Source organism: Limanda limanda, chromosome 23 (assembly GCF_963576545.1).
Source record: "Limanda limanda chromosome 23, fLimLim1.1, whole genome shotgun sequence".
Lineage (NCBI taxonomy): Eukaryota > Metazoa > Chordata > Actinopteri > Pleuronectiformes > Pleuronectidae > Limanda > Limanda limanda.
This window is the reverse complement of record NC_083658.1, coordinates 9,332,608-9,347,104: the sequence shown is the minus strand read 5'-3', so window position 1 is coordinate 9,347,104 and position 14,497 is coordinate 9,332,608. Positions and strand designations below refer to the sequence as shown.

General features: G+C 39.0%; 2 protein-coding genes across 2 annotated transcripts; one reads left to right on the top strand and one right to left on the bottom strand.

Moving 5' to 3' along the window:
• Positions 1–296: 296 nt before the first annotated feature.
• Positions 297–10,963, top strand: dhrsx (dehydrogenase/reductase (SDR family) X-linked). Its single transcript, XM_061066958.1, has 7 exons — positions 297–413; positions 3,902–4,009; positions 4,959–5,027; positions 8,076–8,177; positions 8,296–8,503; positions 8,848–9,055; positions 9,917–10,963. Exons 1-7 carry the CDS (start codon positions 314–316, stop codon positions 10,097–10,099), a joined length of 978 nt encoding a protein of 325 aa, XP_060922941.1. The 5' UTR covers positions 297–313; the 3' UTR covers positions 10,100–10,963.
• A 1,202-nt stretch (positions 10,964–12,165) lies between these two features.
• On the bottom strand, positions 12,166–13,314 carry LOC132997021 (ankyrin repeat domain-containing protein SOWAHC-like). The gene has a single exon (XM_061067392.1). The coding sequence runs from the start codon at positions 13,312–13,314 to the stop codon at positions 12,166–12,168; it is 1,149 nt and encodes a 382-aa protein (XP_060923375.1).
• Positions 13,315–14,497: the final 1,183 nt, after the last annotated feature.

Sequence of the window (14,497 nt, the reverse complement as noted above, 5' to 3'; positions counted from 1 at the left end):
CTCCGTTCTTTCTGCAGGTGTGGTTAGAAAGCAATGTACGGGATTGCAGAAAGGTCTGATCTAATGTGTAATACAGATCTCGAAAAAATCCCGGAAGTCGCAAATTTCAAAGTAAAAACAAATTAGTCGAATTCACCATATAAAGCTATAAATGCATATTTATAGTAACTTGTGACGTAGTCTTGAGGGCGGACGGGGCGGACTTTTTTTTTGCTATACACGCGAGGACCCGTGGAGAGAGAGCACCATAACCAGTCCAGACGGCGACCCGGACACTTTTAAGTGCAACACAGTGGAACTCGGAAGCAGAAGAATGTGGCTACAGGCGGTGTTGATGACTCTTCTCCGATTTTATTTGTGCGGCATTAAAGTTCTGATTTATCAGATGTTCAACAGATCTTTTACGTTACCAGGTCAGGTATTTTTTCATTCCCTACACGTTGATTTAGTCAATTGTAATGTTTTAACGTGTTATTACGTTTGCATTCCAGTACTCCCTCATTTAGAATTTCTGAAGTAAGGAGCTGCTGTAGAGAGTTTTGAAAACATATCTATTTTTTTATATGGGTTAGTTTAGACCTATTTTATTATTTGTGTCTCAATTGACTTAGACTGGAATGCTCAATATGCCTTTTTGTTGTTGTTTTGCTTTACTTCAGTAATTGTACTACTTTGCAAAACAACAGGTTGTACTTCACCCTTTTGTTGGTTAGATTGATATGATATTATATTAACCCTCAGTACTTGAAAAACGAATGCCCACAGAATCCTATTTTTATTGAGTTCTTACAAACCTAAGCTCAAAAGTCACAGTACTACAAACCTAATCTACATTGGTTTGACATCTCTGTCACAACATACTTTCCTTGGTGGCAAGAATCCTTTCCTAGGATTGAACTCACCCGAGAGATGGCATCATCAGCCACCAGGTTCTCAAACATAGTGTTTGCATCGTAAGCAATTATGCTTCAATTTGAGTGTAGTTTTACCAAGAAAATGCAAGTATATCAATATAAACAGTGTGGGTTTGTGCATGCATTTAGAAAATATCCATATCCAAGAAAATATGATGAAACTGTCTAAAATCATTCAAGTAAAGCCTGACACAAATAGGATTTCTTTTTTTTCTTTTAAATGATGTGCACTGGTCAGTTATTCAAATCCTTTCTGAAGTGATTTTGAAACGTTTTATAGGCGATACTCGAGTTCTGCATACTGGATTTTCCCGAAGTGGATTTGTAAAACTTTATCCTGGAAACGCATCCAAAATAACACAATCTTGTGTGAGCCACATTGCCATTTTGTCTTAATCTTCAACCTTGAGTCCTGGCTAAGAAGAGGCACAATATCAGCCCCCCTTCAGCTCTGTTATATCCCCTAGGAAATTTCTTGTTCTTTGTCCTATGGCCGTCCAGTGTTATAGGCCAGCTCCTGTAATTAAGCTGGAGTTTAAATGTCACCAAGTATCAGTTATCAGATATGCTAGAGATACATAGTCATGATTTCCTAACTCATCTCCCCCTCAGATTTCCATCCCTTCTGAAATTTTGACTCTTGAAATATGAGCAAAAACACCTACAAACCTTGGCAATTGAAGTGGAAATTTGATAAAATGAACTAAATTCATTGTTTTTTTTACTTCCCTAGAGCTTTTTCAGGATTTGCTCATTTGAAGTTTAACTTTTACAATCAGCTTAAGAGGACAGATGTTGAAAAAGCTCCTTGCTGTACCTTTTAGTTCATATATTTTTGTCCAAACAATGGAACAACTGCCTCTAAATAACAAAAAACTCCCTCTATGTAATGTTCTTCATGCACTTAGCCTAACTCTGGAAGGAACAGTGTTTTCATTGTTACTGTTTTGAATATTTTGTTTGTATTCCGAGCAATCAACCACAAGGAAAGTTTGTGTTAAATCATGTGATGGTAGAGTGAGAAGTTGCTAATGAATTACACTTGATGACAAAGAGTCAATTGTGCCTCCTTGTGGTGAAATGGGTTTTTAAACTCCTAATCTCACAAGGAATCTAGGCCAAAGGGGCATTATGGGGCATTCCAAATTTGTGTTGCAAATAACTGTTATGGGTCAAAGTTGAACTGAAATACCATTCAAGTTAAAAGATTAAAGTGTGCCTAATCCGCAAAGCCCAATTATCGAATAACAGGTTCCCTGTGGTTTGTTGCATGTGTGTGAGAATGGACCGTATTCATCTGGTAGCAAAAGATAGATCACTATTATCAATAGAAAAACAAAATGTTAAACAGTAATGTAATAGACAATAGTTAAATAATTAGGTTTAGAATTGTTTCTGATAACTATAGGGAGTCTATTCCAGATTTTGGATGCTCTCACTGAAAAAGTATGGGTCAGCCTCGTGAGTTTCTGTGGGTTTATAGTTAAATTGCAATAGACCGAGGAATTTTGAGGATTTGTTCCGTCTGCACCGTGTGACCTGCATTTCATTTGCTGAATCAAAAAATAAAGGTGTTTAATTTAATCAGCACTGTAATTTTGTAACCTTTTTCACCCAGACACATAAGATAAGTGTAATATTTTGGGGAAAGCTTTGATTTTATCAATTGCATCTCATAGACGGACCTAAATATCTGAGCCTAATTAATCATCACGTACAAAAACTAGAAGTGGGAGAAACAGCTAGCCTCTTTATTACAGCTAAACAGTGATGCAGAACCCAACTGTGGAGCTGCGGCTGTTCAAGTAACAGCTTCAACACTAAAACCATTCAAAGTTGTATTTAGCTTTGCTGGCAGATTTTCTTTCGGATCAGTCTAAAGAGTTCAACAAATACTGAATCATTGCCATGAAATCCTTTCAGCCACATCCACGGTCCCTTTAGGATATATACATCATACATGTACATATCTGTAAAACTAATTACATTACCATCAGCTACATCTGGACTTTGAGTTAAGTAGTTATTAATATGTGAGATAAATGCTATAAAATGGACTTATGTCGATAATGGAAATTAAAATGTTTTCAAGGTGGTACTCTAGCAAGCTCAGGTTTTGATATTGTTGTAAACACTGCATCACAGAGCTGCTTCTGGTTTGACTGTAGACTCGGGCTGTGGACTCAGTGTCAGTCATAAACTTACATTTCTGTTTGTTCAGGAGTTAAAGAGTTAAGACATGCAGGTTACTCACCTTTTACAGGTGTTGGTAGGCCTTTCTTTTTACTGGTCCACACCCATATTGTCCTGAGAAGAGGTTTGGTTAGAAAACACCAATGTTGGTGGACTATATGTGTTTAACCTCTCTACAGAAAATCTATTTCCTTGTAATAACATTAACAGCAATTCATCCATAATGTTTTGGATCAAAGAAGTATATAAGAATTGTTTGTGATTATGATAATGTTGTGTTAATACTGTGTGTTGTCATTATCTGCCCTTGCCTCCTGGAAACATTTGCTGCTTTCTTTATAGTTTTTGTCGGGCTGTGTAATTCAACTTGCCTGACCTATTAATTTTGTTTTGTTTCTGTTATTTTAATGAAGGAGTTATTGTCAGTAATGGTAGACTATGTGTGTAACATTCATACACTGTGTTTTAATGCAGCACTTTCTCTATGAGAAGGGGCAATTTTGAAGTTCAGTATCTTGCCCAAGGACCCTTGGCCATGCAGAATCACTGGGATTATGTGATATGTTCAACAATATAATTGGTTATTTCGTCATAAAGTGATTTTTTTATACATTGTAATGTAAAAAATTTTTTTTACAAAAGTTACCATGTTACAAACGTGATACTAATCTGGTCTTTTCTTTTTCCAGCGTGGCAACGATACGCTCTTGTATGCTGGCGCAAAAAAATTTATCTGCAATACTGGGTCAGTAAGACTCATTTTGATACTGATTTGAGCCCTCTCTCCTCCACAGTCTTACCCAAGCAAAATGGAAGGGTTGCCATTGTGACGGGGGGTACCAGAGGAATGGGTTTAGAGGCAGCAAAACATCTGGCAAGCCTAGGCATGCATGTTGTCATTGGTAAGCAACTGCACTAACTCAGTCAGCATCTCCATCTGTGTACTGGCTTTTACGCAAAAGTCTAATTACTGCATACAGAATATACCCCGCTTCCCATTATAAATGCATGTTGATACATCCCTGCATCCAGCTTTATTTGAAATTAGGGCTGGGCAAGTTAACTCATTTAATCGAGTTAACTCAAGTGATGAGTTAACTCGATTCATTATTTTATCTCCCATTAACTCAGGTTTGATTATTTATTGTTTTATTGTGAAAGTCAGGCTTTTATTTTGTGAAAGTCTGTTGCTGACTGCTGCAGAACAGGAAAAAAGAAAATAATTGGCGGATAAACAATCGAGTTAACTCATCACTTGAGGTAACTCGATTAAAACGAGTTAACTTGCCCAGCCCTATTTGAAATATATACGTTGTTTGTTTCCCTCTCATTACTGTAAATAAATTGAGGAAATGCCCTCAGAGGAAGACGGCAGATGTGCACTGTAATTGTTTAAAATGTAAATGTAAAGAACCTTTTCTTACATAATAAATGATCTAGCTCACAAATGTTCTGTTTTGACACATTCATTTAAAAACTTAAGCTCATGGATGCACAGGTTCCCGATTGGTCCCTTTTCCCTCTATAGATATTTGGTTTGTATCGTAAGATTAGAGTCATGGAGGCCAAAGAAACAATTGAAGTATAATTGTTTTATTTTATTTTCAAGTTGTACACTGCGTGGGTTATTTCAACAAATTTTAACTGGCTGACTGAGGTAATAATCTCGTGTCCCAGTGAAATGGGAACTATCGCCAATAGTCAGACGCTGTGACTGTAGCTATTTGTTCCGTTGTCTGGTTTTTAGCTTTAAAGATGAATGATATTTCTATTATTGTAAACTGAGATGGCATGAGTCACTGAGTTCAGTTTTAGTGGTTATCAGTCTCGCTAATTCTCCATCATCTCCAGCTGGAAATGAGAGAGAAGAGGGCGCAGCCGCTGCCAGGAAGATTAATGAGGAAGGCTGCGAAGGAAAAGGTAATGACCCCGCTGTCTCAACTTTTCTCTTTTCTATCTTTGTCTGTCATTTTAGCAGTTTTGAGCCAAAGCAGTAAAACAACACACTTTTAAAGCAGTCGCATTAAAGGGACTCTTACCTTTGTTGCATTTGAGAATTACAGCACATTCGAATCATCCCGCCTTCCTCCAATGCCCCACCCCCTCGTTCCCATCCGCGGTGTTTTAAACTTTTGTTTTTCCCCCTGGGAGCGGCTGTTTCAGTACGCCGTGGACCACTTTGGTCTGCCATCGTCAGTCGCTACGGTCGATACGGTCGCTACTCGCTACTGTCTGCCGTGGAATCAAAACAAACCCTATAGTTGAGGACGCGCCTTGATGACGCGGGCCCGAATGCGCCACAAGAAGCAGACGGGCTTCCTGTCTGTTTGCTGCATGTCTGTCGGCCAATAAGGTCCTTCGGTCCGAAGAATTTTATTGGTTGAAGTTTTCACTAAATATTACGAGAGTGAAATAATTGTTTGCTTTAACTCCTGGTGGGTCTGTCTTGCATTTTAGAGTGTCATTACCTTATTAATACCAATTTAACCTTATCCACAAAAAGTGTAAAAATGCAACAAAGGTAAGAGTCCCTTTAAACACCTAAAACGAGATATCAAAAGGGAAGCCTGTAAAACTGGCCCAATATAGCGAAGATACAAGGAAAAAATTTATATTAACCATATATAAATATGGCCACAAAATGAAAGTAATGTCATTTGCAGTGTCCATTATTGTATTTCAATTAAACATTGGTAGATAAGCTTCAAAATGAATGTCTGTTATGTCTTTTTTGTATGAATTTCAATTCAACAAGGATATCTTAACATGAGAGAAATATATTTAATGCGCACAGGACAAAGTGGGACTATGGGTGGATGGATATTCTGTTGAAAACTTTTCCAAGTACTGAAAATACTGTGATGTAGAGACAAGCGCCCCAGAACCTTCCAGCTGAGTGAATTCTCACCTCATTACATCAATAAGCAATCTCCATTCTCTAGTTACTATCCCTCGTGAGTTATCTCAGTTAGAATAATGGACAGTAAAACTGTGAAATTTAAATTGATTTGACATAGCCACAGGCAGCAGCATATGACTCACATGAAAAGAATTTAAACTAGAGCTGTCAAACGATTAAAATATTTAATCCCGATTAATCGCATTTTGTCATAGTTAACTCGCGATTAATCGCAATTAATCGCAAATTTGTATCTATTCTGAATGTTCCTTCATTTATTATTTTTCCATAATTTTACTTTCGTCTTAATGCTCTTATCAACATGGAAAAGTGGATTGGCTTGCTTTATGCAAATGTTTTATATTATTGAAAAACAACATTGCCAAACAGGGCGGTACAAAATAAAATTATAAAGTGCACATTTCAGGTAAACAAGGACTCAGCCTATAGTGCAGTTAAACCATGGCTTAATATTTTCTTTTTTTCAAGTTTGCTGTGAACATAGCAGTCAGGCCTCTTATTTCAGAAACAATGAACCATAACAGTTAGGTTACCAATAAAAGGTAAGCCTACTACTTCTTTGCTTTAAGCTAGCTACTCAAACAGACAAGCAACAAATAACAAACAAACAAAATACACAGGCAGGTGTCGGCCTACTTTGAAATAAATGAAACACAGAACTTTGTAGGGCTATTTGAGTCCTCCCCTTATTTGTGGAAAATGTATGAAATAAGAAGTACCCTATTTTTAAATAAATAAAAACATATAGCTGCAGCCTAATAGTGTAACGGACTGGGTTTATGTTTATGTTTGGTTTTGACGTATGCTCAGTAAAACACTGTTGAAGGAGCTCTCTGATGTCTGACGGTCATGAAGGGGTCTGGGTGGGACATGTGACTGTTTGGACCAATAGGATGGGGGGATCGGGGATCAATGAGGAAGTGAAGTGTTGATGTCTGCGAGAGACGGAGTAACAGCGAGAGGTGCACATGTTCGTGTAGAGGAAAATACCAGTTACTAAACCACGAAGAAGTTCCGTGTCCTGTGTAAGCGGGGACGCTACAATAGCTTTAAAATATATATTTTAGGTGGCGAAATATTAAAACAAAAAGCGAGAGCAGGTCAGACTGGAGGCGAAACACAGATACTGAAGCTGCAGCTGCAGCTCTGCTTTAACTCGAGTTAAAAAAATTGACGGCGTTAAAATGGGTTTGCGTTAACGCCGTTAATAACGCGTTAAATTGACAGCCCTAATTTAAACCCAAACTAAATTTTTGCCTCATGTAATTGTATAACTGCATTAATCCATTATTGACAGATAGAGATATTCGACAGATATATCAGAGATAGGTAGAGACCAAAAGCAGAGCTAAAGAAAAAGGGAATATCTGAACAGCGACATGAAGTATTTTCGCTCAGATGTCAATTTCTTCGAAACACTAAAATAAAAATACACTCTGCTACTGAACAACAGTCCTGAAGTTAATCCTTCTTCATGGCGATTATGCTCAATTTAAGTGTGTAATTTGCAATTTGAGGTGCTGTTGAACTGTCTCGTTTGTCTTCCCTATTAATATCAATGAGGGTAGGCCAGATAGCAGACATGGACCTTTTTGTATAATGCAATACAGTTTAACAGTATCACACACTAGAGCCCCCCAAATGTATTCCAGAACTGCTGTAATAGACTGCATTGGATGTATCTACTACGTGATCTTTTCCAAGTGTTCCGCATTCAAACATTTAGTCACAACTTGAGGTGATAATTGCTGTCTAATATTGGAAACCAATGAATGAATGCAGTCCATTTATTTGTCAGAGGTTGTGTGCGGAGGGGAAGCCAACCTCGTAGATTAATGGTGGAGTTTCCCTAATTACATTTCACAGTTTTTAAGCAGTCTTTCATATTCTCTGGAAAAAGACTTCTGCTGTAATAAATAATATAAAATGGGACCAGGATCAATGGAGGGTATTGAAGTTGACTATGCACAAGGTGTACTAGTTCAAATTGTTCTTTTAAATTCCATATCTTATAGACTGTTTAATAAATTCTATTTTTAATTTCACAGCTGAGTTTGTCTTTATGGACCTGACCTCACTGAAATCAGTGCGGCAGTTTGTTCAGGCTTTCAAAGACAGAGGTCTACCGCTCCATGTTCTGGTTAACAATGGTAAGCTGTTTCACAGTCATTGTCAATTACACCTACATATATGGTTGTACTACTATGGTTTATGCTGACTCGATCTAAAAAAACGATCTAATATTCTACTTGTGGTTCTCACATGGAGCTGGGACTATGCTGGTTTCTGAGAGTAACACAGAGGACGGCTTTGAGTTCCACTTTGGTCTCAACTACTTGGGCCACTTCCTGCTGACCAACCTGCTGTTGGATCTGCTGAAGACGTCCGGACAACAGGGCCGCTGCTCCAGAGTCATCAACATGTCCTCTGCCACACACTATTCAGGAGTTATGGACATGGATGACTTAAACCGGAGGTAAGAGGAAGGAGGAGAATTGCGCAGTACATGTTGGGCCCCAAGAGCATCAAACTTTAGCAGAGACAAAACTTCAGTTACAGATAATAATAACTTTATTTGTAGAGCACTTATCTAAACAAGGTTACAAAGAGCTTCACACACAAAAAAATCCATGGCAATACAGGAACAGTTGTTTACATCACATTTGAGGGTACACTCAGGCTAAATAAAGCATTTACATATAGATTTTTTTCAATGGCCATGGCTCATTCTTTAAGCCAACAAAGAGCTATGTCAGACTGAGAGTTTGAGGACTTGTGAGTTAACCTGAATCTCCCCCCCCCCCCCCCCTCTGTCTCTAGGGTCTGCTACAGTTCCCATGGGGCCTATTCTCAAAGCAAATTGGCTCTGGTCCTCTTCACCTACTACCTGCAGGAGCAGCTGTCAGCTGCCGGCTTTCCAGTTATTGTCAATGCTGTGGACCCTGGGATGGTGGACACAGCCTTGTATGACAACCTGTATACCCTTGCACAGATGATGAAGAAACCAGTGGCCAAGATTCTGTTCAGGGTACATATGACTTGTTTTGTGTTAACACAGTCTAATTAATTTTAAATCTACTAAGTATAAGCAATACAGCCAAAAATAATCTGATTTGGATGTTCTCTTTTCAAGCGTGGTGGTGATTCACATTTTTAGATGTTTTCCTCCGTGATTTTAACATCTTTTCAGGATTTTTTAAGTAAAATAGGTCTAATAACAGATGTGGCGTCACTACACAACTCAACAAAGAATGATCAGTGGTTGATGTCATGACCACCCATTATCTCAATCCTTGGTCATATTCTTGCATTAGCCTTCAGCCTATAAGTGAAACTCACCAAGAGGTTTAGAAAAATAAAAATGAGAATGCAGGGATGAGAAATTAATTTAGCACCCTCTGGAGTGAAGTGTCATTCAGATTAACCAACCAACAGCAGACTAAGATCAATTCATCGGATCCTACTTTTAAAAGATGTTACGAATGTTTTAAATCCTTCAGTTAGTGTCTGATAAAGGCCTGTTTGGTAAGTTATCATAAACTTCAATGGATGTGACAGGGTCCTCATGCAAGCCGCTTTACCAGCTCCTATCCCCTTGACTTTTATCTCAGACATGTGTAACTTTGTGTCAAACCACTTCCTCTGTCTTTCACGATATAACTGTGTTGACACTCTGTGTGTTTGGAAATTTCAATAATTAGTGACAATGTTCTAGAGATGGATGAGAAGGGGCTTTTTGGAGTTCCTAGTTGTACTTCAAGAGGCTTCGATATATTTTTGGGCCCTCTAGATGGTTCAATATTTCTGGGATACTTTGTGATGAGCATGCCCCACCACCATCCCCTTTTTGGTTTAATATGTTCCACCGTATTGTATCTGTGTTTCTTAGACTCCAGCAGAGGGAGCATCTGTGGCCGTCTTCGCTGCTGCTGCCTCTGAAATGGAGGGAGTGGGGGGCTGTTACCTGTATAACGGCAAGAAGACTCAGTCCTCTGACCTGTCCTTCGACTCTGAGCTTCAAGAAGAGCTGTGGAAGAAGAGTTGTGAGCTCGTGGGCCTTCAGCAGGCCTGAGATTTGAGAGAGGCTATCTCGAGCAACCGCCTCACTGTATTTTGTTCCAACACTTAAATATCCAGATTGATAGGCTATCCACATCTGCTTACATTGTACATTTTTCATATTTAGTTGAGTAAAGAAACTTGCCGCTGTCCCTGTAGCAAAGTAGCAAAAGCCAAAATACCTTAAAGAAAATTATGAATGTGACTCAAGTTACACTCATGATGAAACACAAGTGCCACATTTACCTGTTGTGTTTAAGACACTATATCAGACTTTAATATGGGTTTCAACAACTCTATTTTTTTAGAAATATTCTATCTTAAAGAATTTTTAAACATTTTAGCATGTTAGATATCAAAGAGATCATATTTATTGGGTTTTTCCTTGGAACCCTTCCCTACCTTTTCTTTGACTTTCAATTCCATCGTTTCAGTAATTATTGTGCCTTAACCACTCAACATTAAGTACTTATCATCACATCTAATCAAGTTTGGATGTGTACAGTCTGTACAGTGTAATTTTAACTATATTTAATATATGTGAATCTTTGGGTGCTAGAATGTATGAATTACAATGAAAAGATTTGTCTATTTTAAATGATCAGGAGCTGGACCTCTCTTAGGTCAACAACTGCAAGCTGGCGTATTATGTTTTATTACATGTAGTTTTGATATTTGAATGTGCCATGCTTCTTATGCTGCAGTTGTCGGCTAACAATGTTTCTTTTCAGAAACCCACTCAACATATGGACCAAAAAAAACATGTCTGCTAAGATGCAAAACAAGGTTATAGATCAATTGTGATTTGTTTGATTAAACATGACGATGGAAATTTGACTTGTTGAGACTTCTGAAATAAAGAGATTCGAGAATCATAGTCTTTTAAGTATATTTTATGCCCTCGCAAGGAAGGTCAGACATCATATAGCATGCGAAGAGCATTCTGCAGAGGGAATGACAATATTGTTCATATTGTTTCCATTTGCATGCAGCAACAGTCATCAGTCATTTAGAGAATTACAACAATGTTTGTTTTATTTAATTAGAAGACAACAAACAACAGGTAAAAACAAACTGATCAGTGGATCTAAGAGTGCCTAGATAATGTTTGCATTTATTTACTGTAACATTCACTGTTCATGCTTCTTTAAAGTAAAGGTTTATACAGAGTGGATATAATGCACATGTAATTCGAGGTTTTCGATCAAAAGTGCCAGGATATAAGTAAAATAACAAAATGTAAACAAAATCTTTGAAAGCTGAACTAGTTAGAGATACACAGAAATGGCAAAAAGTACTGTGTACGTACTAGAAAACATTGAACAAATAAAGAGGTTTCAACTTGTAGTTACACAGCAAAGACACCTGGAAACCTCATATGGGACAAATGGAATTTAGTCTCACTTTTCGTCTTTCTTGACAAACCATGAATGAATGTATATGATATCATAGAAAAAGTGTGAGCAGAAATGCAACATTTCATTCTTCATCTCCAAAGACCTTAGTTTTTTGTACAGCTTAACATGAGAAGCATTTGCAGTATGAGGCTTAAGTCAAGTTCTGACACGAAGCGGTATGTTGCCCCACATCTGACTCAGACCTTGGCTTTCACAAGACTCAATAATATCACACATTTGGAATGTCTCTATTTACAATAAAGTGTTCAATGTTCTAAAACATAGAGAATATGCAGTTATTAAACTGTTGCTTCTTAGTCAGACTTTTGTACACCAGCTCATGCAAAACTTCCATGAACAAACTTATTAAATACTGTGTATTTAGCTAAAAAGTAAACCATTTGTAAATAAGCTACACACACGTTTGATCGCTGTGAATTATCTGAAAAAGAACTTACTCTATTCACACCAGGCTCAATAAGACATGACAGGCTTTGTACATGGGAGATGGCAGAATTGGGTTTCTTAAATTTCCAGGTCCAATTACACAGTAATTTTCATTCAGCTAAAGACACCTATTTTTCATAGACATATAGACATAGAATTTAATACATGTAGTAGGAGCTGAGAGCTTTAACAGATCTTCCACCTTATCAAGAATAAAGATTGTGCTGTCTCTGTCTCACCCAAAGAAATGGGTCTTAGGTCTGGGCTTACAGAAGCCTTCCCCAGACTCCTCCAAGTCTTCTGTGCCGTGGAAAGTTGTGCTGTGGACAATCTGCGATGTCCTCCAGCGGAGCCGCTGCAGTTTGGGCTTCATCCTGCTGAGAGAAGACATCCGCCTCACAGGTTTCTCCCTCAGTCGACCATGCCCATCCACAGAGTCACAGTCACTTGAGGTCAGCCGCCTGAGGGGCTTCAGGTTGGATTGGAGAACCCTGGAGAACCTCCATGGTCCTCTGTCCTTGCAGTCAGTGTCCTCTGAGTGTGATTGCTCGTAAGCTCCTATGATGTCCTGTATGTCCACACTTGCACTGTCAGTAAGGTACTGGCAGGCCTTCCTTCCACTATAGTCTCTGATCTCTACATCAGCATTATAGGCACCCACCAGGATCTTCACCACCTCCATGTGGTTGTGCATAGCAGCTATGTGCAGCGGCGTGTAGCCAGTGTTGGATCGAACATCAATATTGATCGGAATGCTGTACTGCTTGGCAAAATTAATAATAAGGGCTATGAGCTCAGGATTTCCCAGTTTGGCGGCCCAGTGCAGGCAGGTGAACCCAGAAACGAAATCCTTCCTCAGGATGAGACTGGGTTCTGTGGCGAGGAGGCGGCTCAAGCTGCCCCACTCGCCGTCTGAAGCACACATCATCCACTCGTGTTCCAGAGGGTCCAGAGTGACGGAGGTCCTGTCCTCGTCCAGGACGGAGGACAGCATGGACACTGAGTCGCTGTCACTCCTGGTGGACAGGTGAACGGACCTGCGCTGCACCATGCTCCTCCTCCCCCGGGGGGATCTGTCCATCATCACCTGGATGAAGTGTTGGCGGCTGGTGGGGTCTTCACTGCCGCTGACACTGCAGGTGTCAAAGTGTCCCTCATCGTCCACGTCGTCTGTCTCCGGCTGCCTGGATACTTCAGGCGCTTCAGTCACTGAGATCTCTGGTATTGTAGGTGTGGGACTCGCCGGCTCTTTCCTGGATTCCCTCCTCGCTCCCCACAGGCTGTCCGTGTTCCCCATGTCCTCCTCCGAGCTGCTGTCCTCCCCCGAGCTGCTGTCCTCCTCCTCAACTTCACAAGCAAACTCATAACGCGGGACAGACACCATCTGAAGGAGGAGCGTCCTGCGGAGCTCTCACCTGTTGTCACTTCCGGAACCCGAGCCCGGTGGAGCCTGTCGGACCTGTCCTCCCTGGGGAACTTTTGTTTTCTTTAAAATCTTGGAACCTCTTGGCTCACACCGACATACTTTGCGCCGCATTTAGATTTTAAGCCACATTGGCTGGCCGTGTCAGAGCGATTACCGTAAACCCTCAATTAATTGCGCAGTCGAATCCCTGTGGAATGCCGTTTGAGTCAAAGTTAAATAATTAAATAAATAAATGGGTAAATAAATATGGCCATGAAATAAACACTGAAATAAAATATATGGCAATAAATGTATAAATATAGCATAATATGAATATATAACTGAACATTTAATTATTTCATGGGATTTTTATTTCATAATGACACATTTATTAATTTCATGGACTGTGGATTTTGGTGGCATCTGATTGTGGACCATTATTTTCGTTACTGACTCCTCAATTAATTTGTCATTGCTGCTATCTTTATCTCTATCAAACATTTTTCTTATGCACAAATACTTTGAACATAGACACACTTTCCATCAGGTCGGAGGTCTTCAACAGAGGGTCCGCGACCCCTAGGGGGTCCGCGGACGTACTGCAGGGGGTTGCGAAAATGTTGGTTGATTAGACAACTTTTTATATATATATATATATATATTATTTTCAACCAATGTTTTTCCACAAATTTAAACGTCTTTAAATACACATTAACATGAATCTAACATATTGTAGTGAACTGATAAATGGAGGCAGACGTTATCTTTCAGTCAGCAATGCACACGCTGCAGCTCCTATACCATGCACGTTTAAAATAAAAACATGAATATATGAACCTGTGTATTATTTGAATAGCTTAGTATTGAATGCACAATAACAGTGTAGCTATGTTTATGCATGGCACTAGGCCCAGTTTAATATAAAACACAATTTTATACAATGTATATCGGGACAACCATGTTTAGGTGGTTGGACACCAGGTGAGTTAAAATTAAATGAATAGTTTATGGAGTTACGTCACATGAAAACTCGAGCACATGAAAGCAGTAATATAACAGTAAAAAATGAATGAACAAGTACAATAAAAGAAGGAAATAAAACAATAAAACCACACATGAAAGCATTTCTATTTAAATCGTTGAGATAAGATACAATGAGATA